Here is a 25,108-nt window from a genome sequence, read left to right as displayed (position 1 = left end):
TTTTTATGTATATTATATCATTGACTTTCATATGTTATGGTTTGAGCGTTCCTGGTAAAGGCATATCTAAAAGCGATTCGGGCGCACGAAATTATTTCTGCAATTTTTTATATGCCCTGTCCATGTTTTTTTAAAGAAAAATAAATCGTATAATCTTATATTGAACTGTACAAAATTTAACATGGCAATTAGTCTGACAACAACACTTTACAATAGCATAAAGTTGTTATAGATAAGTGTAATTTTTCTTCAAAATCTACCGACTGGGGTTTGAGTGCAGGTTGCGTGTCACATGAGATAGAATAAATCATATAACGTTAAATTAAAGATCGACTTGACTTAAGATTAATAATAAAATTAAATATCAGGAATTATTATAAAGACGATGACATGTGTATGAATTTTCCATGGTAATCAGTGGCGGATCCAGAAATTTTCATAAGAGGGGCCCATTGACTGCCTAAGAGGGGAGATTTATCATCCTGTTACTTTAAACTAATTGATTTAGTGAGTCACGTGTCAACAATTATTAGTCCGGGAGTGTTTAAAACAACTTCTTGCTTCACAAAAATTGCAAAATTTGAATCATCTTTCCAAATGGAAATCTGCCATTTTGACAACTGTATGCTTTACACATATATTCATACCCCAAAAAGTACAATGATAAATTGACAATACATAAAGTTAATCTTGTTTCTATATACTAAATTATCACTGTATAATTCATATCTCTACAATAGTATCACTTTTTGATGATCAAATTCATTTTTACCTGTGTTCTATTTTTAGGTGGAAATATAGATACCTCTTATCGACCTTGATATATCGTGTGTGGATTACGTCATAACAGGAACAGTTTTATTCATAACAGGGATAACAAAATGGCTGAATGCCCAACCAGTAATAAAGAAAGTGATATTGTTAAGTGCGGAATTTGTCTTTCAGCTTTTACCAAACCCGTTTTACTGAACTGCTTTCACATATTTTGCACACCGTGTGTTACTAAATTGGCCAAAGGTAAAGAGACATTGATTTGTCCGTTATGTAGGGCAGTGCAAGTATTTCCAGAAAATGGTGTTGATGGTTTAACGCTTTATCCGTACGTGGAAGAGGAAACTCCGCCAGATACAAACGTTATGATTATATGTCAGATGTGTGACAATGACAAGGTCGCAGTTTCTAGTTGTATCGATTGCAACAGTAAGATGTGTTTTGAATGTTCTGCATATCATCTTAAGCACAAATTATTTAAGACTCACAAAACTGAAAAAATAGAAATTGAATGTACTAAAATTCAATCACTAGCAGCAAAAAACATTGAAAATTTCACGTGTGAAACGCACAGTGAGGAACTTTCTCTGTACTGTGTACCTTGTAATAGAGCAATTTGTAAGGAATGCATTACACAGAGTCACACATTTCACAAAAGTGAGCCAATTATCTTTCAAGCTCAGAGAAGGAGAGACCTTTTGCGATCGGCTATTGGCACAATAAAATCGAAGATAACTGGAATAGACCAAGAAAAAGAAATGTCGAATATAGCAGAAAATAACTATTATAAACTATGTAGACAATGGAAAGAAGAAATTAAAACACAGGCAATGAGATCGAAAGAAACTGTGTGCAAAATAATTGACGTTTTAGCAGATACAAATTTGCAAAAACTTGAGGAAATACAGAAACAAGATATAAAGTCGATTAATAATTTTCAAGATGAACTTGAAACAAAGAAGTTGTCCTTGCATTGCTTGCTGAGGAGCACTGCCGACATAGTAAACCGAAGTTGCGATGGAAAATTACTGAATGAGTATACATGCCTTTACCAAACTTTAAATAATTCTGCTACACAGGGCAATCAGTTAAATGTTTTTGCCCCACATTTCTGCTTTGGTCATCAAATTGAACACAAATATATCGAAAAATGTTTTGGCCTGATAAAGAGGGGGGACCACCCTAACATAATTGGTGCATTAGATTCTTGCAATTATTCACTACCAGCTATCGTGGACGTTACTGAATTAACGAGGGTCAGGTTTTTTAGTATCAACAATATACAAAGCTTATTTGGTGTCTCTGACGATAAGACGTGGATACTTGTTGGAAATTCATGGAACCCGGAACATCGTTTAATTCTTTATTCCGCATATAGTTTAGATCCAGTTTATGAGGTTCAAAGAGATATTGATATCAAGCAAATACTACGGGTGACACAAACACATCTTTGGGTAAAGTGTGATGAAAGTTTCAAGAAAATAAGCATATCTAAAAAAAGGAGACATGACGAGACAATTGTTACATTTACTAAGTTCAGGAACGTAACATGTTCCTTGCTACAAAACAACCATATTGTTTGGTATTCTGTTAATACTAAATGTTTTTACGAGATGAATATTAATACAGAATGGCCTGTCGCTGTAAATGAAACAACAGTTAAAACCATCCGCGCTGAACAAACACTTGCTAATCTTATTACCACTGTACCCTTCAGGATAACTGATACCATTTCAAACCAATTCGTATTGACATGTAAAGATAAAGTAATCACACTTGACAGAAACTTTAAGATGTGCAACTTTCATGAAAACATAGGTTCAGACTTTAGAGGCATATGCCAAGATCCTTATGGAAATATATTCATAGCTGATTATAATATGAGCAAAATTTGTCTGTTTAATTCCAGTGGTCAATATTTACATGACGTTTTCGTCCAGGAAATATCAAAACCAATTAACATCACAAGAGATTCTGTTGGAAATATTTGGGTACAGGAAAGTGGAAACTCTGTACAAATATACTCATATCTCTAATTCTTACATTAAATATACTAATTAAATGGATGTAAAGGCGTTTCTGTTTACCCGGATCAACATGTATGTTTTGAACACACGTGCTTTATTTTCATTGAACTTGTGGACTAACACAGAAAATCCGATTCTTCCCGTTGTTTAGCCAAAAATTTCAGAAGGCAGTGTCTTCTTTTACTGTTGGCAAATTCAAAAATAGGTTCTTTAACTACATTGACTACTCGTGCCTCTATCAATTCATGCTTGCAAGGACCGTTGCTAGCGGGACATTTGTCTTCAAAAATGTTTTCCAGATCGGATATATCGAAGTCGCCAAATGTACACAATAAACTGCTAACGAACAGATAGAAAATAAATAACATTAGGCGCTCAGTTCCCTTTTGGTGGAACAGAAATTAAAACCAGTATTTGTGCAAAAAAAATAGAGAAACGTCCGACAATGAAGCAAAGGCACTTGAGGAAGGAACATCTCGCACTATACATTAATGAATTATATTCACATTGAAATACAACCGCACTGTTTTCAGCAAACGAGTTATTTATCAATGAGAGATTGAATGTTTGTATTTAAAATACATGTTAATTGAGTGTGTGAAGTTTAATCTGGATTCAGTATTACTTAATAATAAATCAGTTGTGATATGTGGAGTTATCATAAAGTTATAGGGTTATTTCTTTGATTATGAACATGCTTTAGACTTAGCCTGGATAAGAGTATTTTGACAACGTTTTCAAATTATCTTATACATTTTCATTACATCAAGCAGTTATCAAAAAGCTTACAGCTGAATGTCTTGCATTAAAAAAAATCGTTATTTTCAGACAAAATAAATGTACATGCATATCAAAGTAAATTATAAATTAATATCTTTGATGAATTTGTATTTGATAACTGTATTCAATCAAATAATCTTATACTGCAGAGATTTGGATTCTGTTGATCTGTTATAAGCAAATGTTAATATTGAATCAATATATGCTACGTAGAACATGCAAATTAAACATGCTATATTTTTTTTTGTAAATATGTTCCAAGTGTACAGTTCGTTTATTGAATTCTAGTAGCATATTTTCTTAATTTATTAACTTTATTTTAATAGCAATTAATTGAATGTTTGTAGCTATATCTAAACGACGAATAGAATCAATCAAAAATAAACATGATATAAGAATTTGTGCAAAATTTTATACATTGAAGTATGTTTAAACTTACTTTTATTTATATACATTTTTTTCTGTCATTATAGAAAAATAATATCGAATGTCAATCTTTACAATCTGAATTATTACAGACTAAATTTAATAGTGCCTTAAGCATGTTATGGTGTATGTCGCTTTTTATATATTAATGATCTAATTTTTGGTAGTCTATGTTCCAATAAAATTACTTGATTTTATTTTAAACTTATTATATACAGGATAACATGTGTCCTTGCAATTATATTACCGCAATAAGCCTGGAAATGTCATGGCGGGTCACATATGTCTTCTTTTCGTCTAAAAGAAATAATCCACACTGCTTTTCAACATAAAAATGGTAGCATACGCGATAAATTTGTTACTTTGGGATACCAAACGTCATATTTTGTTAATAGTGAACAAAAAGGTAACCATGCTTTACAGAGGAAAAAGTGATCAGTATGCTGGAGTTTCCTATTGACAACATATTTGTGGAATTTGGAGGTAGACTTTTTCCAACAAATTGTCGGCATTCCTATGGGAACGACCTATTCTTATTTTCATATGAATCGGAGTTCCTTTAGACACTTATCAAAAACAAAAAGATCAAAGAAGCCAGGTCATTTAATTTCACATTCAGATATATTGATGATGTTCTTTCCATTAACAATCCAAACTTTTCTGATTGGGTTCTTATATATCCCCCCCGAACTAGAAATTAAAGAAACAACAGACACGGCTTCCTCCGCCTCATTTTTAGACTCATACCTCGAATTTGACATACACGGTCATCTCAGTACAAGAATCTTTGACAAACGAGACGATTTTAATTTTGAAAATATCAATTTTCCCCACCTAAGTAGCAATATACCAATTTCATCTGCACCAGTTGTTGGCATGATACGGGTTATGTTCTTCTCATATATTTTATGATGGTATGATACTAAACCCCTAACGGGAGGGATTGTACTTGATTTTCATATGATGAAGACATAATCTTTCAATCAGTTTAATTGAGGTCTGGAGCTGGCATGTTAGTAACTGCTAGTAGTCCTTTGTTCATGTATGTATCATTGTCATTTTGCTTAGTTTCTTTTGTTACCTATTCTGACATAGGACTCGGACTTCTTTTAAACTGAGTTTTACTGTGCGTATTGCTATGTGTTTCTTTATTCTACATTGGCTAGAGGTATAGGGGGAGGGTTGAGATCTAACAAAACATGTTTAACCCCGCCGCATTTTTGCGCCTGTCCCAAGTCAGGAGCCTCTGGCCTTTGTTAGTCTAGTATGTTTTTTAGTTCATTTATATGTTTTGGAGTTTAGTGTGACGTCCATTTTCACTGAACTAGCACACAATTTTAGTTAGGGGCCGACTGAGGACCACCTCCGGGTGCGGGATTTTCTTGCTGCATTGAAGACCCATTGGTGGCCTTCGGCTGTTGTCTGCTCTTTGGTCGGGTTGTTGTCTCTTTGACATATACCCCATTTCCATTCTCAATTTTATTAGTAATTTGGTAATTATCAACTATCAGTGTGAAAACACCTCCCAATTTTTGTTTTCAACACAAATCTTTGGAACTTCACAGAAACTTAGGCATATGATGCGAAGTGATCATTCTGAATTCAGAAGTTGAAGAAAAACTACGACACCATGGCAGAATGCGAAAAACGACGACGTTCACAAAACAATACATAGATAAACAAAAGACAACACAAACCAGGTATGAAGACCCATTGGTGGCCTTCGGCTGTTGTCTGCTCTTTGGTCGGGTTGTTGTCTCTTTGACATATTCCCCATTTCCATTCTCAATTTTATATTGGATATACATTTCCCAACTTATTCGGTATTCAAGAGCTTGCAGCTCCTACTTAGACTTTGTAAGACGTCAGCAGTGTCTGAGCAGAAAGTTGATGAACCAGGGGTATGTCAAAGAACGTCTCGTCCTTTTTCTAAAAATGTTAATCGGAAGGTACCAAGAGCTTGTTGATAAATATTCCGTATCAACTTGTCTTCACAAATAATACACGATGGTCTTGAAGTATAGATTCTTGGTACTGACGTTGTGTATCATCTTAATAACGTGTTATAATATTCTTTTATTTGTCTTTATGAATATTACTTTTACTGTTTAGTCTGTTTTTGATGATATCCATTTGACGTGGCTCTGTACTTATACATCCCGTCATTGTGTTTTTGTTCTATGGTAAAATTTGTGTATTCGTGTCTTTCATTTTTGCTAATGTGCTTTGTCTATATGCCTTTTGTGTTTCTTTGTTACATAGCGTGGATCTGTACTGATACATCCCGTCATTGTGTTATTGTGCTATGGTAATTTTTTGTATTCTTGTCTTTCATTTTTGCTAATGTGCTTTGTCTATGTGCCTTTGTTTTCATAGTGATTAAGATTATGACACAATGTTGACTGTTGTACCCATATTTTTGACAATTTTTACCTATTTTGTCTGTTTGTTTTGTTCATACATCGTTGTCAATATAATAGAATTGTATGCGACTCTCATACATGTGAGAGGTTTGACTAGCTGTAAACCCAGGTTTGATCCACCATTTTCTACTTAAAGAAGCACTAGCTGTCAAATTCATGTTCACCGATTTGACTCAAATTCTCATACTTGATTTATAACATAATAAAACGCATATCCGAATTACAATAAGTCTGAAATAAACAGTTAAGAAAGCATGTACTCGATAATATATATCAGAATTTCGTGTGTATTTTAATTAACTATCGAGATGACTTCCGAATATTGCCGATGGTCACATAACCCGATATAAACATTGTAATTTGGATATACGTTTAAGTATGTTATAAATCTAATATGAGAATGCGAGTCAAATCGGTGAACATGCATTTGACAGCTAGTGCTCCTTTAAGAAAATGTCTGTGCCAAGTCAGGAATGTGACAGGTGATATCCATTCGTTTAATGTGTTTGAGATTTTGATTTTGCCATTTGATTTGGGACTTTCCCTTTTGAATATTCCTCGGAGTTCAGTATTTTTGTGATTTTACTTTTTGTAGACGAGCCGCCCGTCTGACGTACCAAATTATAACCCTGGTATATTTAATTAGCGTTTTTACAACCACTGTTGGTGAGGATTCTCCCTGGGGGTACAACCAGCACAGTAGGCAGCACTTCTGTGTTGGCACGAATAGCATTGATATGGTCATATTTATAAATTATGATAGGCGAGATACCAAAGGGACATTTAAACTCATGTCGAAAATTAACTGACAACGCTACGCCCAAAACCGGAAGTGATCTCAGTTACTTTGAAAGGGTAAGGAGATCCAACTCCACACGTGCCACCCCTCGTGTTCAAGTTCATTCAAGTTTAACCCCGGTAACCAGTCTAATTCGATAGCTCACATTTGAGGAAAAGAGGACGGGATTGTGGTTATGACAATTGGAGCATTACCGTCGTAATCTGGCCTTTGTTAGTCTTGTATGTTTTTAAATTTTAGTTCATTTATATATTTTGGAGTTTAATATGACGTCCATTTTCACTGAACTAGTACAAATTTTTATTTAGGGGCCAGCTGAGGCCCACCTAGGGGTGCGGGATTTTCTCGCTCCATTGAAAACCCATTGGTAGCCTTCGGCTGTTGTCTGCTCTTTGGTCGGGTTATTGAATGTCTCTTTGACATATTCCCCATTTCCATTCTCAATTTTATTCCATAACGGTCATACAACTCTTGGTTTAATAGCTTCCTTGTGAGTAGCAAAACTATATCACGGAAATCATGATTGGAAATGCAAGCTCTGCAGTATCTTATCAACTTGAAATATACTCCATATGCAAGCTCTGCTGAAATATTGCTACATACAAATTGAAAGTTTATAATTAAACGGTTGAAATCAAATTTTTTTTCTTAACCTACCTTCATTGTCAATTTCTAGATGTAAGTCACGATATGAAGCAGACTTATAATTAAATGTACCTATTGTTTCCTGTATTTCAAGTTCGTTTTGATAGATGCGTTCATCATAAGTCACCAAACATTGAATCATTTAATGGGAAGACAACATTCATTAGTGAAAAGTGAAGTAAAATGATCATGCTAGCTTCTTTTAATTCTTGCCCAGAAGCTACTGTATGAAGGCAGCCTCGTATGAATAAGGAACAATTCAGCAAGAACAGTAGCACAGTTGGGTCCCGTGGGAATGACGATTATTTGTTGAAAAATCAACGAAAAATCGTGACCTCCGAACAAATAAAGAGTCGATCAAGAATCAACCATCTTGATAATATCAGTTTCATAGAATTTTTTGTTTGAATCAGAGTTTTTTTTTTACAAGGTACGATGTATCCGTCCTTGTAACTGATAAAAATAAGTTAAAATGAGTCTGTAGTTTATTGTGAATTGATGTAAGAAATGAAACTGCATCACTACAGAACAAAACAACACAACAAAACATGCACCATTATCTAATTATAGTATTATGAGATCAATGTGTTAAACGATATTTTAGAGTGTCAGTATTTCACGTTCCTAAGTAATATTAATTCTTAATCTGCAGTTCCTTTTTCTACAGAATAAATGGTATAACAGCTTTTCTGTTCCTTGGGTAATCTTCAAATTTTTGTAGGTACCATCTGCAAAAAGATAGGTTATATATTAAAATTAATATGTCCCTTAGGCAAATTTGGTTTATTTTTCAATCAAATAACCAATTGGTGGGATGTGTAATGAAAAACAGACGCATATTATAAAATGATAACGATTAAGTGTGTGTATTTGTATCTAAAAGAGACTGGTGGTTTTTGGTGGTTTTGTTGGGGTTTTTTGTTGTTTTTGTTTTATCTTGGACATATTATCACAGATATCCATAAAGTATGTAGACAACAATATGACGACTAACATTCCGTTGAAGATACATTATTTACAATCGAGTTATTGCAAAAAAATAAGTTAAAACAATTATAAATTGTATAATCTTTTTTGCAGAATTATTGATGTGCAAACTGGGCCATTTATGATCACTCACAAACGAAAACTTACTTTACTAGGTTTTTTGTTTTTTTTTTTCAAAATTTGGGTGTGGGTTAAATTGTCCCTTTACACTCCAATGAACTCCTGAAAATGTGATTATTTCTTTAGTATTATACTATACCTGTGATGTTGTAAAGCACGTGGACCTATATTACAAGTGGTAAAAACAGCAAAAGCTAAACTTGGTAATGAGGGACATAAAACAAAGAATCCCCACCATTCTAGAATCTCACCAAAGAAATTAGCACCTGAGATGTAGTTGAATATGCCACCTGTAATACAGATTTGTATATTAGCATAAAAAAATATGAAACATAGCCGCTCGGCTTAAAACAAGAAATCTGAAGCACCGGAAATTACACAGAACATTTTTGCGTGCATGTTACAATTGGACGATTTTTAACTGTTTGGGAAATTTAAGCTATGCATCATGGCAGCTGAGTGGAACAAAGTTTTCAATTTAAACAGATATAACAGAAGCTTCGGATAAAACTAAACATTTGTATTTAACAATATGTGCTGAACCGTACTTTGACCTAAAATTGTTTAATTTTTATACATTGTGACTTGGATGGAGAGTTGTCTTATTGGCATTAATACCACATCTTCTTATTTATTTGAAAATAAAATTCTACGAGTTTCCTTTATTTAACATTTCTTATTATTCGGTTATATAGAGTAGATGTTTTAAATATTCATGAACTTTTATAAATCATACATAGACTATCATTAAATAAAGACAAAGGTCCAGCCACATTTTATGTGAATGATTTGCTCATTAGTGCAGCTGATTGGTCAAAAAGTGTTCAATTTAAACAGGAAAGAGAAACGAAAAATTATAACCTCAAGTTTCTTATTCGTTTGCATGTGCTAATAAATTGACAAATACAGTACCCATTAAATACTGTTTTAAATTGTTTTGTTGTTAATATAGATCAGCAGTGATGTGTCATACTATTGCCTGGCAGTGTGTCAATTGAGCTTCGTGTAGCCAGATAGGGCATTTGTCATTTAATCACCATCATCATTCAGTTAATAATGGAAGACAGGAAGTCGTTCAATTTGATCGTGGGAATGGGTTGAGAAAAGTACAATATGCTCATCAATATAATCAGTAAACATGGTAATGATTTACATTTATATTTCTAAACGCTGTGCATTCAAAACAGTAACAAAAGCAACATGGCTGAAATCAAAATGTCAATAACTTACCACGAGGTATCTTGTATCCAGTTTCACCTGGTTTCCTCAAATTTCTCAAAACATGGTCAGAATGAATGTTTATTACCATACCAGTGAAAAACATGATTAAACCTAAGAAAATAAGAATACTGATAATGATAATTAAAATAAATCGTCTTAGCATAACGATGGCCAGACATGCACTTTGAACTGAGAGACTTCTAATAAACTAAGGTTCCAACTGCATCAGGCAAAGTTGACCTTAGATTATTATGGCTTATCTCTTATGTTCCTTTTCGTCGTATATATTATTTATGCATCTCTGATTTTCAAATGTTTGGCTTAAGCATTCCTGAAGAAGATAAATCCTTAAAAAGTACTTCGAAAGCACGAAATGTTATTTTCATTTTTTCTTCAAAACTCAAAACTCTTCAATGTCAAGTTCACCTCAAGATCTCTTTTGAATACTAGTATATGGAATCATTTGAAAAAAAATCTAGTTAACAGAAAAACTGAAACAAAATGAAAATAAAATCGCAATTATCATATAATGCTATAACTTTCCTCAAAATAAACCAAAACGAAGAGAATAACAGATTATTAGAAGTTTGCATAACATTAGTTTGGTTTATTGTTAAGCGATCAAAAGCCTAACGTGCTAAAATGCGTCGATCGGAATGAAGGGCACGAATTCGACTGACAATGGAAACTGAAAGCATGTTGGATGAAGGGCAGCAATCTTGCCTTGCAAAAGGCCACATACTGACACCTTCAACTTGCACAGATCATTGTATTCTCTCTAAAGGAGGCATCGGATTTAATGTCCCCATTCCGACCAGACGAGTTTACGGATTTATACATCCGCACATTCAAATAAATGGCCAACTTAAGCAAAAAGCGCACTTCCTGACAGGAAAGGTAGAACTGATGTCCACATTTCTATACCAAGGTCAATCTTTGTGTTCCAGTTTTAAAGATAATTTGTTAAAAAGAATAGAGAATGGAAACGGAAAATGTCTAAAGTATATAATATAAGTTCCAAAATAACATTTTATCAATATTGTTAACGACGAAAAAAAGTTCGGATTTTTATACCTTCGTTGCAAGAACAGTTACTTTCCTACTGTCAGTTACTTTCCTACTGTGTTCGTGAGTCAACAGGTATCCAAATAATGACCGAGCGTGACAGAAAACGACTTACCTGTAATAAACTGTGGTGATGTAACACATTTGTGGTCATCTCGTGGGGCGTGAAAGAGAAGATATCCTCCTTGTAAATAACCATTGACTACACAGAATAAAAAAGCCATTGCAAATGTTACAAATGGTGTTGGTTTTCCTCCTCTGATCAGGAACGAGAAAATAAAAGTTCTGAAAAGAAAGTTTTATTTTTGTATTTAATACGATTTGAAATTATCTTCTTTTCTGATGCATGTGTTTTACAGTTTCTGAGATAATAAAAAAACAAGGGTAAAATTAGTAAAAATGGTGGAATTTTAAAGACGACACCATTATCTTGGTTTTGGCAAGGGGCAAAACTGATCACAACAGAGAGAAGAGGAGTCAAATTTATTTATCTGTTTAAGAAGCAATTAGCTCTTGAGGATAGTAATATAAAAGACAACAAAAATAGGAAAGACTGAATCAGGTTTTAAAACTACGATAAATTCCACATATACAATAAATCAAATAACTTCGTAAGAAAGTGGTGTTTTAATCAATGATTGTTGTTTGCTATGGTAAACCATCCAGTGACAAACAGTTCATGTATCTTCAGGTAGGATACGGGGAAAAAACAATAACTATTATGCAAGTTTTTAAAGAGTGCAAGCTAGAAAGATAAACCGAAAGTATGTTTTCAACTGGAACAGCTGGAAAATAATGACATTTTTGAGAACATGTCCACTGTAACTGGGTACATTTATTTTGGATTAGTTCGTATAAGGATGTGAAAAAAATACCGTGCATTGATAAAAAACGTATAAATATTGGTGTGCATTTTGAAAAAAAAATAGATTCGAAATATAGCGGGGGGAGGGGGGTTAGGGGTGAGGGGGTTATAAGATGGTTAAAACTTTTGTATCCGCTGATAGTACATGTGTCTCAGAGTTAGAACAAAATTAAGAGTTCACATCTCTAATCCAATCGGATATTATATGCTTTAAAAAAGTCACAGTCTTAAATCTTTAATCATGCCATATCTCTGCTATGATATCTGCCATATGTGTGTCCTTGCCCGGTCAACAACAATTGTTCATCCACTGCTATAGTATATATTCATAATTCAAGGATGTCGGTTATCTTAAACTGTCTAGTCTAATATCAAATACCAACAGTGTTATCATAGTAACACTTTGATAAAGGGTACAAGTCCTCAAGATGAAGAAAAACAAAATATGTTGTAACATTTTGTGACGTTCAGAGGTGTTTATCATTGTTTTCATGGTCATGTTCAGTTTAGTAGAAGAATGGAATTATATCCTAGTGTTTTGGAATCAAATCCATCTCGGTTAAGATATACTTGCCATTTACTACATATTTAGGAATTTGGAGTTACTTATACAAGATGACTTGCAAGTGGGCGTTGTGAAACTTTTAAGAATAGTACATATGGGAATTTGAAAATTTATTTTACAAGTGGGCGTGTTGTTGTAAAATAAAATTTGCAAGTCAAATCAGAATTCGCAAGTGACTTTGTAGTGATTATTCTCTGCATAACTATTCATATGGAATAACTAAAATGGTCTGCGTGTGTCTATTTGTATGATTTGGAGATATCAAAATAAGGTAATTTTCCTTCAATTGCATTGTATAGATATAAGAAGATGTGGTATGAGTGCCAATAAGACAACTCTCCATCCAAGTCAAAATTTATAAAATTAAACCATTATAGGTCAAAGTACGGTCTTCAACACGGAGCCTTGGCTCACACCGAACAGTAAGCTATAAAGGGCCCCAAAAATTACTAGTGTAAAACCATTCATATACATGTATATTTATCGATTTATTTAATTCAAAACTGTATTGTCATTACATTAAAACTTAAGCATGTGATTAGACACAAACAAAAACAATATTATAATACAATATTTATAAATAAATATTTCCAGAGTACCCTGTCCTCAGTTCTGAAGACTGTTTCAAAAAGGATCCAAACTTAAATTTCCGAATGTATGATCTAGGATTGAGATTATGTCATTCTGTCTTTATCAGTTAAATATATAAATTGTGTATTTTTATTTATAAAAAAATATCAAATAATCCTGATATTTCACAATGCGTGTGGTGACTTCTTACAAATTTTCTTAACAGCTTTCTGAATTCACATTTGGAGGCATACGTATAACTTTAATCTGAAATATTTGTTTAATATTTTTATAAATATTAAGGTTAAAGTCATATGAAACTAGACTTGTAATTTAATGTTATCGTAATTAGTAAACCAATGCATGCATATACATGTTGTGATGTTACACTATTGTTTCAGAAAAAGGGTGAAGGTTTGGTACCATTAAAACGTTTAAACCCGCTGCATTTGTTTGCACCTGTCCTAAGTCAGGAATCTGATGTTCAGTAGTTGTCGTTTGTTGATGTGGTTCATAAGTGTTTCTCGTTTCTCGTTTTTTATATAGATTAGACCGTTGGTTTTCCCGTTTGAATGGTTTTACACTAGTAATTTTTTGGGGCCCTTTATAGCTTACTGTTCGGTGTGAGCCAAGGCTCCGTGTTGAAGACCGAACTGTGACCTATAATGGTTTACTTTTATAAATTTTGACTTGGATGGAGAGTTGTCTCATTGGCACTCATACCACATCTTCTTATATCTATATACATGTATACTTAACTAAGTCCTGTATGTACGTGTTTATACGCCCTTTTAATTCTATTGACGTGAGCTCTCTTCCGATTTTTTATAAATTTTTAAATTTAACGTTTTCGAGTAAAGGGGTTTTATTCATTGAAAAGGGGGGATTTTCCAGTTTTCGGACAACAACTCAAAAATGCTTTGCGTGGTGTTCGTGAAACTTTGGTGAATTGTTTATATCTATTGATGTAAGCTCCCTCTCGGTTTTTCTAAGTTTTAGGCTTTACATTTCCGAGTTATGGATTTCATTCATAAAAAAGGGGAGATTTTCCAGTGTGCGGAAAAGATCTCAAAAGTGCTTTGAACAGTTTTCATTAAACTTTGGTGACTGTTTTATATCTATTAAAATAGCCTCCCTTTAGTTTTTTTTTTATAAATTTCTGATATGACATTGAGGAGTTATGAAACTTTATTCTTTGAAAAAGCGATGGGCGTATCATGCGCTCATGGCACAGCTCTTTATTTATATTTATTACGAATCTATACCAAATTATATTATCGACCGATAATATTTCTTTCAGTGATTGTTGATCGTAAGCTAATTAACTTTAAGTTTTGAGTTTGTTGCCGAAGTTTACTGGATCGTGGCATTGATAAACAATCAACGTGGCAGAGCACATGCAAAACGTGACAAATAAGTGAATTAAAAGAGTCATATTTTTTTTAATATTTTCCATGCGTTTCCATTTGTTAATTAAACTTTTGCTTAACAGTTGTTAAATGATTTGTTGTATTCAATTTATTTCATTAAGAATTTGTTATTACTATATACCTTCCAGAGCACTTTTGTTTACATTCTTTCGCAGTAACGTTTTTCCCATCACACTTGCGCTGTGTGGTGGCCGAAGTTCTAACGAGAGGTCTCGTAGTTAAGATCACTGCATACGGGAAAATATCGGCGAATTAGTGTACGGGAAGACACTAATTCAATTCCAGTATACATTTATGAAATTTTGATAATACAAAGGATTATCTTTTATAAGAAAGTTCACGCACACTTGTTTCATAGTAAAACTTAGCCATTCAAGTATATAAAACATGTTCAACTTTTTTTTTATATGAAGTTTCATATGACTGTAAGGTCTCTTTGTCTGTTAGTTTATACTTCAAACAAATGTTTTGTTTCACGTTGAATGTTAGAAATACACCAGGAATTGAATAATTTGAATGGAGGTCAATTGTGTAACTTAACATTTACACGGGATTAGGATATTGAAATTGGATGTTACCAGGTTTCTCCCCCCCCCCCCCCAAAAAAAAGGGTATTCGAAGGGGCCTGATCTAATTTTCGTCATTTTTTACGAAATTAAAAAAAAAACATTCAAAGAAACTCACTCTAAATACCGATAACGTTATCAACAAGATCTTCGATCGTCTGTAATAAACTAATTAAAACATGTCCAATATCAGTGCTTCTTACGACATGAGCGCAAGCCCATTGTTACAGACTGTCGAGTCACTCGACCTTGTAAGTTGGCTTATATTATCAGTTTACTGTCACATTCTCTATAGTCAACAGTTTTTTTCTTCTCTCAAATAATGACCCGTGACATTTTTTCTTCTGTCAAAAAAATGACCCGTGACAACCAATACGCTCGGTATACTATAGGGGCCAGATGAAGCCCGCATCGGGTGCGATATTTTCTCGTTGAGTTGAAGACCCGTTGGTGGCCTTGCGCTTTTTTCTTCTTTTTGGTCGGGTTGTTGTCTCTTTGACACTTTCCCCGTTTCCATTCTCTATTCTATGCCTTTGACACTTTCCCCGTTTCCATTCTCTATTCTATGCCTTTGACACTTTCCCCGTTTCCATTCTCTATTCTATGCCTTTGACTCATTCCCCGTTTCCATTCTCTATTCTATGCCTTTGACTCTTTCACCGTTTTCTCTATTCTATGCCTTTGACGCATTCCCCGTTTCCATTCTCTATTATATGCCTTAACTCAGTTAACACAGATGAGCCTCCTCGTGGGGTTTTTGATTACGTGATTACTTGGCCGTTTTTATAGTGATTATTTGATTACCAGAACATATATTTCATCATAATTTGATTATTCGATAATCTAGGACTGTATTTTTGATTATTTGCTTATCTTGTTTAATAAAATAATTAATGATTATGTGATTAGATTGGCATAAAAAATGTGATTATGTGATTACTTGGACACCCCAACGAGGAGCCTCACAGATAATAGCGGATATGTTCCTAATGTTGTAACTACAATCCCGTCCCCTTTTCCCGAATGTGACCTACCGAATTAAGACTTATTACCGGGTATGTGCCAACATGAGCAACACGACGGGTACCACATGTGGAGCAGGATCTGCTTACATTTCAGGAGCACCTGAGATCTCCCCCAGTTCTTGGTGTGGTTTGTGTTGCTAAGTCTTTAGTTTTCTTTGTTGTGTTTTGTGTACTATTATTTGTCTGTTGGTCTTTTCCATTTTTGCCATGGCGTTGTCAGTTTATTTTCGACTTATGACTTTGAATGTCCCTCTGGTATCTTTCGCCTCTCTTGGTACACATTCGGAACCCATCGTTTTGCAAACGTTTGAATCGTCTTCAATTTTGACGCCGACTTTGTAGGAAGGAGATTGATTGATTGATTGGTTGTTGGTTGCTAAACGTCCAGTGGCAAATATTTTATGCATGTTCAGGACGAGAGTAGGAGGAAGATCTTGATCGTTCCAGTCTCTCATGGTCCATTGGAAGTAGAAGTAGTTTAATACCAGTTTTACCGTTCTGTGAAAAAAATATGAGTTAAGAAAATTAGCTAGGCCACATTATCCTATAAAATTCTTGGAAGTGTTTGATCGGTATTTTTTATACTCCTGAATAAATTATCAATATCAATTGAACACTCCCCCTACACAATCCACAAATATGTCCCCCTACACAATCCACAAATATGATGGCTTTTATAATAACCTATATCGATATTTCTCGAAATACATTATAATTATTGCAAGTGAACAGTGTCAGATCAACATTTTCATAAAAAAATTTAATGTACATGTATATGGGGTATAGAATATAGAATAGAATATTTTTATTTCCCAAATTACAGGGCCCATAAAGGGAATTGATAATTAAAACAATAAACATCACAGTGTACATGTAAATGTATATTTAGTATATTAGCATTGGTCAGAATCAGAGCCAACAACAATATATATTGTGAATGCACAATAAAATATTAAAATTACATTATATGCATTCATTCTCAAATTATTTAATAGACTTAGTGTCAATATTCATACCTCATCTCCTTAATTCAAAACATTCTCCAATATTATATGGGGTATATAAATTCTGATCTGAATGGTCGATTTTGATGGGTTGTGGCCGTTGTTTAACAGGGTCATATGTTTTTTTTGTCCATTATTACAAATGTATCATTTCACAACACCCTAAGGGAGCTACCATTTGAATTTTATGGGGGGGGGCTAGGATGAAAAATTTGGTCCTGCATTTTTTTTTAGTTGTAATCTCTGTCCTCCCTTTTTTATTTGTCGCTCTATTCGGTCCTGCCTTTTTTTTATTAGTTTATCCTGACTTTTTTTACGTAAATTGTCATCCTGCCTTTTTTTTTTTGCCAAGTTGCTCATCCTGCCTTTTTTTTACTCAAAACTCCTTTTTTCAAATTTCATCCTAGCATTATTCATTATAGGTCAAAGTACGGTCTTCAACACAGAGCCTTGGCTCACACCGAACAGCAAGCTATAAAGGGCCCCAAAAAATTACTAGTGTAAAACCATAAATATACATTTGTATATACATGTATGTCTCTGATTATATAAAACAAAAAGCATCGTTATAAAGGCATTGCATGCTTTTACTTTCATTTTTTGCAGAATTAAAATTTCGTAAATGAGATATAAAAATAGTTCAACATTTAATAAATGTGGATAGTGCCCCCGCTTGCATATCATATAGTTATAAAGGGACATACCTGAAGAAAGGTAAAAGTGACGCTACCCAAATTTGAATTTGATCTGAGTTTTGTGGTAATAAGCATTGTGTGTAAGTCTCATAACATTTGGTTGAGGCAAACTAAAGTTAGAAAACGGAAACAAAAAATTTGTACTTGATCTTAGTTTTGTGGTAATGAATATTGTGTATAGGTTTCATAATGTTTGGTTGGGGCAAACTTAAGTTACAGAATGGAAACTAAAAATTTTGCAATCTTTCGATTTATAAAGGGGCATTACTCAATAATGGTTAAAGTGACACTACCCAAATTCAACTTGATCTGTGTTTTATCAGTGGAAGTCAAAATTAAACATTGCATTGTATAAAGCATTGATTGTAGTTGATTCAACTATAATCATGGACAAAGGAAGATAACTCCAATTTTAAAAATTACTTGATATTTAGAAGAAAATAAAAATTTTGCAATTTTTCCATTTATAAGGGGACATAACTCTAGAACGGTTAAAGTGACGCCACCAAAATTCAAACTCGATCTGTGTTTTGTGGTAATAAGCAGTGTGTATAAGTTTCATAACATTTTGTTGAGGCAAACTTAAGTTAGAGAACAGAAACTAAAAATTTTGCAATTTTTCCATTTATAAAGGAGCATAACTCTAGAACGGTTAACGTGACGCCACCAAAATTCAAACTTGATCTGTGTTTAGTGGTAATAAGCATTGTGTATAAGTTTCATAACATTTGGTTGAGGCAAACTCAAGTTAGAGAACGGAAACCAATTTTGGGACGTACGGACGGACGTATGTACGTCCGTACAGACGGACAAGGGTAAAACTTAATGGCCTCACCGCTACGGCGGGGGCATAAAAAGATTGTTTTACCAGTTATTTCATCGAACATGTCAAAGAGACAAAATGAGTCCACAGGGACTCGGTTAGCAGATTAAAATTTTGTTAAACAATGTAACAATGCAATTTTTTTTAACAAAATTTTAATCTGCTAACATGAGTCAAGTGCTTGTGACCACTGAGGATAAAGATTGCTTTCAATTTGCAATTTGAATTTAACATTGAATTGCATTAAGCCGAATGGAACACATTTGATAAGGGCAGAGAAATTTAATACAATATAATATATTATATGTCAGTCTGATAAGGGTCTTTCCGTTTTGAATTTTCCTTGGAGATCGGTGTTTTTGTGATTTTACTTTTGAACTGGCGTTATCTTCCTTTGTTCATAATAGTAATTGAACTTGCTTAAATTCACATACTATGCAGTACTGTTTACTAATGTAATTTTTAATATAGTTTTCTTGACCAGTATGACTATACGCATACATGAAATACATATCATTTTGTTACTTGAATATTTGAGTGCATAATGTATCACTACTGAAATTACTGGACATGGGCATGGATATGATGTACAGAATGTTTACCATCTCAGTGCACTATGTTGTTTAGACTCACAAAAGTAGAGATGAGGCTTTAGAGATAAAGCTATGAAGCCAGTGACATAAGGGTTCTGGTTGCACTTGATGTACTCTTTACCCAAAAATCATCATTTCGAGAACTATAAACTATTACTCAAGTAGTTTCTAAAAGCAGTTGCAGGATTTACCCAAAACACTTGCCTACTATTGAAACAGTTCTCATGATATCTTATCTTATATATCATCTGATGACCCACCTTGATTTGATAGACATTGGTTATTGATTTACACATGTATACAAGCTTTTTATGCAAGATCAGTTTCTCATACTGCACATATTAAACATGATTGTTTTCTTGTTTAGTTTTTCAATATTTTTTTTCAAGATTGCTAAAAATTTAATATCAAATTTTCTCCTTTCTTCTATCTGATAATCAGTGCGAAGTGTTTTATGCATCACACAGTTCTGCTTATCTGTAACTATACATTGTCTACAAGATAATTTCACAATCTAAGGGTATGTACTTTTCTTATTTGTTCAGACATTGATTTTTTTTGGTGCCTTACTTTATTCAACATTATATTTTATGCTTTTATTTCATATTTATGAAATTTTATTAGTAGTATATTTTTAAATGGTTACATCGTTAGACTAATATATTTGTACCTGTTTTGAAGAAGACTTAAGATTATCTGTTTTAAAAAAAGAATTGTCATGATTTTCAATAAGCATGCTGTATGTTTTTTTACTTTTTTAAGTGATTATTTATACCAGTACCTTTTTGTTTTATTTCATACATAATTAAATCTCATAAAAAACAATAATCAAAAAAATAATTATGTACATAGTAAGAAATTGTGACCTCAAGTTTAGCTCTTCAGTAGGAGTCTGAATTGTGCATAGACACTGACTAAACACTGTATTAATTGTACTCCTTTGTTGCATCATTAAAGATGAGGGTCTGCATAGGGATTACAGAATAAAGAATAATGATTCAAAAATAAAGAATAATTGTCAAAACTGAACTAAAATTATTAAAGAATACAGTAATGAAGACATCCCCCCAATCCAGATCATCTATTTTATTAAGTTTCCATCAAGGTGTATATATTATAAGATTTAATAACAATTGACTTTAAGTTGAAATTCTTGTCACAGTATTCATAAAATGATTAAATTTGGCTAAATTATGAGTAATGGTAAAAGGGGGAATCATACACCAGTGGGAGAATAGAGAATATAAGTCCACCAGACATTTCTTTGAAACAAGCTTTTGGACTTAGTCTAATCAACAATGTTCATGTAGGATACAAGCATCGAATCATGTTGAATGATAATATATTTTTGGTAGTAAAGTTATGTTGCTGGAATGGAGACTCATTAACAAAACTACCGCTCACATTTTTATGGAGATGATACATTTAGAAACTTTAAACATTTTTTTTGTTTCTAATATTTGAAATATTTCTCACATTATATATAATAGTATACATTTGTACATTTTCAGGATACCATAAGCTTGTTGGTGTTGTTATATCCTAATGAAAGTTTAGGTTAATATATAAACTGGGGCAAAAGTCAAGTATTGTTAAAAGAGGTGGTGTGTTTACAGTAGGTATAATTTGGCTTATAAAGGAACCATAACAATTTCTAATGAAATTTGTGTTGAAATAATTGAAAGGTACATAGATATAAGAAGATGTGGTATGAGTGCCAATGAGACAACTCTCCATCCAAGTCAAAATTTGTAAAAGTAAACCATTATAGGTCAAAGTACGGTCTTCAACACGGAGCCTTGGCTCACACCGAACAGCAAGCTATAAAGGGCCCCAAAAATTACTAGTGTAAAACCATTCAAACGGGAAAACCAACGGTCTAATCTATATAAAAAACGAGAAACACTTATGAACCACATCAACAAATGACAACTACTGAACATCAGATTCCTGACTTAGGACAGGTGCAAACAATTGCAGCGGGTTTAAACGTTTTAATGGTACCAAACCTTAACATGCTTGTTAAAAGTCTAAACTGTAAAGGCATTTTATCCCATTAAATAAAATTGTTTGCAAGGTGGTAAAATATAAAATTTTCCATGAAAAATGACAAAAACAACTGCTTTGACATTAACTTTTGAATTGCAAATATAGAGAGCATGCAAGTAGCATGTAAATATATGTACTTATACATGTACAAGAAAGGTCATTGTTCATGTATATATAATCAAACACTGCAGTAACATATAGAGTTAGTTCTCAAATACACTGTAAAAATAATGAGATGTGGTATGATTGCCAATGAGACAACTATCCACCAAAGTCTCAAATGAAGTGAATGTAAGCAATTATAGGCAACCGTACAGCCTTCAAAACTGAGAAAAACCCATACTTAGTCTGCTATAAAAACTGTCCAGCACTCCAAAAATTAAAAAAAAATGTACCAAGTGAGACCATATGTATTTCTTCATAACACCTGAAACTGTCCTTTAATGATGTTCATGATATTATAGTTACTTACAATGTATACCGGTATATGTTCAAGCATTATCTCAACTGTATGACAGACGTATCAAAATTTAATCACAGAAACATGGAGAATGGACACCCACGATTATCTATATATTTTTGGGGTGTTTTGTTTTTAGTAAATATTCTTGAATATTTTAACTTATTTTCACTGATTTAATGAGTTCTTGCTATTATCCATATGATTTTACAACACATTAGTTTATATATGAGGCCCCTCATTTCTTATTTTCTAATAATGGAAAATAAGAATAGAGGGGAACGTATATAAAATATTGTTCTTGTAAAATCATATGGATATATGCAAAATAAGAATAGAGAGGCATCATATATAAATTACTATTCTTAACTTCTTTTAAAATTGTATGTATAAGAGCAAGAAACATTAAATTACATGTAGTTAAAAGATTCAGGAATATTTACTACAGAAAATTAAAACACAAGAACAATATATATATGCACCTTTTGTTTGCGGTATACCATCTTTTCCGCAAGTTTATTGTTTTCTGTTTGGTATTAAATTAATAATTTTAAAAGATCCATTTTGTAACATCTTGTGATCCGTTTATTAGGCAATCGCCAATGGCTGTCAGCAGGGTTTAACATGTTTAAGAACATCTGTTGTTCCACCTGTTAGTCAAATGCATTTTGTTAAAATATACTTTTTCACTTTTTTGGTCTTTTGGAAAATGTTGTTTGTGCTGTATTTAGGCCTCTCTATCAATAAATTTGTTTTGCATGCACACGTATAAAAATTGTGGTTTTTATCCAACGCAATCATAGGTTTGAACGTTGTTTTCAATTAAGACTTGTTTATATATATATATATATAAAATAAAATTGAGAATGGAAATGGGGAATATGTCAAAGAGACAACAACCCGACCAAAGAGCAGACAATAGCCGAAGGCCCCCAAAGGGTCTTCAACGCAGCGAGAAAATCCCGCCTCCAGAGGTCATGGAGGTGGTCCTCAGCTGGCCCCTAATTAAATTGTGTACTAGTTCAGTGAAAATGGACGTCACACTAAACTCCAAAACATATTAATGAACTAAAATTTAAAAACATATCAGACTAACAAAGGCCAGAGGCTCCTGACTTGGGACTGGCGCAAAAATGCGGCGGGGTTAAACATGTTTTGTGATATCTCAACCCTCCCCCTATACCTCTAGCCAATGTAGAATAAAGAAACACATAGCAATACGCACAGTAAAACTCAGTTTAAAAGAAGTCCGAGTCCGATGTCAGAATAGGTAACAAAAGAAACTAAGCGAAATGACAATGATACATAAATGAACAAAGGACTACTAGCAGTTACTGACATGCCAGCTCCAGACCTCAATTAAACTGATTGAAGGATTATGTCTTCATCATATGAAAATCAAGCACAATCCCTCCTGTTAGGGGTTTAGTATCATACCATCATAAAATATATGAGAAGAACATAACCCGTGTCATGCCAACAACTGGTTTTAGAATAAATGTGTTTATTTCCGATGCAAATATATACATGTACGCTTTATATACATTTGTATTGAAAAAAGGAATTCCCCAAGTGTCTGTAAATCTAAAGTTTAGTCTTTTATAACATGTATAAATTAAAGCGCATCAGCCTTTCTCAGGAAATGTGACTCCTAAATGTAATATGCATGCATTGACCACTATATTGCAAAGTTTCTAGTCAAATTTTGTTTCGGAAATAATCAAATACTGGAACTACATGTACATCTGATAATTTAAGGAAAAAATTAAACACCTGATGTACTGGTTAACGTTCCAACACATAATTTCCCCTGTAACTCCATTTTATTGTAATATTTAAGTGGTCTAGGTGCAGTGGTAATGTTTTTGAGGTTTGAGTGACCCTCTATGACCAAACAGTATGGCTAAACAAGTAAATATTGGGTTACTTTCTTTTTTGACTATTTCTACTTTCACTATAAAACACTAATCTTTAACAGGTGAATGTAGCGGTGAAAAGGGTCAGTTTTAAAACCTCAAATAAAGTCATACATAAACAAAATGATAAACTTAGCATACTAAAAAGGTGGTGTCAGACTTGTCTGTATCGTACGATATACACGTGTAGGTATTGACAACCAGATAAGCGTGGTTTTGTTTACAAATAATACACTTTTCTGTCCTCAAAATAAAAGAGTGCACACTTACCTTTGAAAATAATGCAAAATAAAGCAGGCAATTGTAACTTTACTACACACAGATATTGACTTCCAAGTGTCTGTGGCAAAAATTAAAATCACTGGAACCGCGAAAGATGGAAGTTCTTGAATAAACCAGGCAACTTTTGCGTTCAGCTTACATCCCCATCCAGATCTTGCATAACGCCCATACGGTGCGCTTAAAAATTGTAACAACAGAAGAACAAAAGCAGAACTAACAAAATACACGTAAGATATATATTGTAACACTTCATAATCTGTATAAATTATCTTAGACACCAAAACATCCAGTAATGACATAACTTCCATGATCAGTGTTTTCTAAAGTGGACTCAATTATCACGTGACTACTTCGCTGAAAAAAGGGGGCACTGGGTTATCCGAAATTGTAAAAGGCGGGGATTTATTACTTTAAGGCTATACTATGGTCAACTTATCAGCTCTAAAGTGATTGGGTCGAGTGTATCTTTTTTCAGTTAAGAAATTGTATATCTGAATAATGTACACAGGGGCGGATCCAGCCATTTATAAAAGGGGGGTTCCTAACCCAGGATAAAGAGAGGGGGGGGGGTTCCAACTATATGTTCCCATTCAAATGCATTGATCGTCAAAAAAGGGGGGTTCCAACAATACTTTTCTGTATTCTTAAACTTTTTAAAACAGGCCATTTTTCTCTATTCATTTTTTTTTTGTATATTAGCCTCGGAATTAAACCTGAGACTATTCGTATACTAATATATTATGTCCCAGGTTATACAAATAGTCTGGTCACTGTAGAAAACATACCATTATTACTGACGGTGTGTTTGTTTATTCCACATTGGCTAATGATATAGGGGTTAAACATGTTAAACCCAGCTGCATTTGTAAGCGTACTTTCATTCCGCCGTGTATTTATTCCGGGTAACTGTTTTTCACTAGAGAATATTGGATGTAAATAGTGTGAAAGCGTCGATCTAAATATCGTTGTTTTGTTAATATTAGACCGGTTTATTGTTTACA

At 33.3% G+C, this 25,108-nt stretch overlaps 2 protein-coding genes across 3 annotated transcripts; one reads left to right on the top strand and one right to left on the bottom strand.

The window, feature by feature from the left end:
- The first annotated feature begins 849 nt into the window (after positions 1-849).
- On the top strand, positions 850-4,201 carry LOC127739345 (E3 ubiquitin-protein ligase Midline-1-like). Its single transcript, XM_052251031.1, has one exon. It carries the CDS (start codon positions 882-884, stop codon positions 2,805-2,807), a length of 1,926 nt encoding a protein of 641 aa, XP_052106991.1. The 5' UTR covers positions 850-881; the 3' UTR covers positions 2,808-4,201.
- A 4,137-nt stretch (positions 4,202-8,338) lies between these two features.
- Positions 8,339-24,443, bottom strand: LOC127739350 (3-oxo-5-alpha-steroid 4-dehydrogenase 1-like). 2 transcript variants are annotated; one of them, XM_052251037.1, is made up of 5 exons: positions 24,096-24,443; positions 11,380-11,549; positions 10,209-10,310; positions 9,118-9,268; positions 8,339-8,599 (listed from the first exon to the last, which is right to left on the bottom strand). In XM_052251037.1, the coding sequence occupies exons 1-5, from the start codon at positions 24,413-24,415 to the stop codon at positions 8,533-8,535; spliced, it is 810 nt and encodes a 269-aa protein (XP_052106997.1). In that variant the 5' UTR covers positions 24,416-24,443; the 3' UTR covers positions 8,339-8,532. The 2 variants fall into 2 exon arrangements, with proteins under 2 accessions (XP_052106997.1, XP_052106998.1); XM_052251038.1 differs by lacking the exon at positions 24,096-24,443 and adding an exon at positions 23,967-24,053.
- Positions 24,444-25,108: the final 665 nt, after the last annotated feature.

Source organism: Mytilus californianus, unplaced genomic scaffold (assembly GCF_021869535.1).
Source record: "Mytilus californianus isolate M0D057914Y unplaced genomic scaffold, xbMytCali1.0.p SCAF_4, whole genome shotgun sequence".
Taxonomy (NCBI): Eukaryota; Metazoa; Mollusca; class Bivalvia; order Mytilida; family Mytilidae; genus Mytilus; species Mytilus californianus.
Note: the sequence above shows the minus strand (reverse complement) of the source record. Positions and strands in the feature narration are given on the sequence as shown.

What these genes read in the sequence shown, in the direction of transcription:
- LOC127739345 (XM_052251031.1), top strand. Translation starts at nt 882, where the DNA reads ATGGCTGAATGCCCAACCAGTAATAAAGAAAGTGATATTGTTAAGTGC.
- LOC127739350 (XM_052251037.1), bottom strand. Translation starts at nt 24,415, where the DNA reads ATGGAAGTTATGTCATTACTGGATGTTTTGGTGTCTAAGATAATTTAT. An exon ending in ATTTTGCATTATTTTCAAAG is followed by an intron (nt 11,550 to 24,095) that starts GTAAGTGTGCAC and finishes CTTTCTTTTCAG; the next exon opens with AACTTTTATTTTCTCGTTCC. An exon ending in TGGATACAAGATACCTCGTG is followed by an intron (nt 9,269 to 10,208) that starts GTAAGTTATTGA and finishes TCTGTATTACAG; the next exon opens with GTGGCATATTCAACTACATC.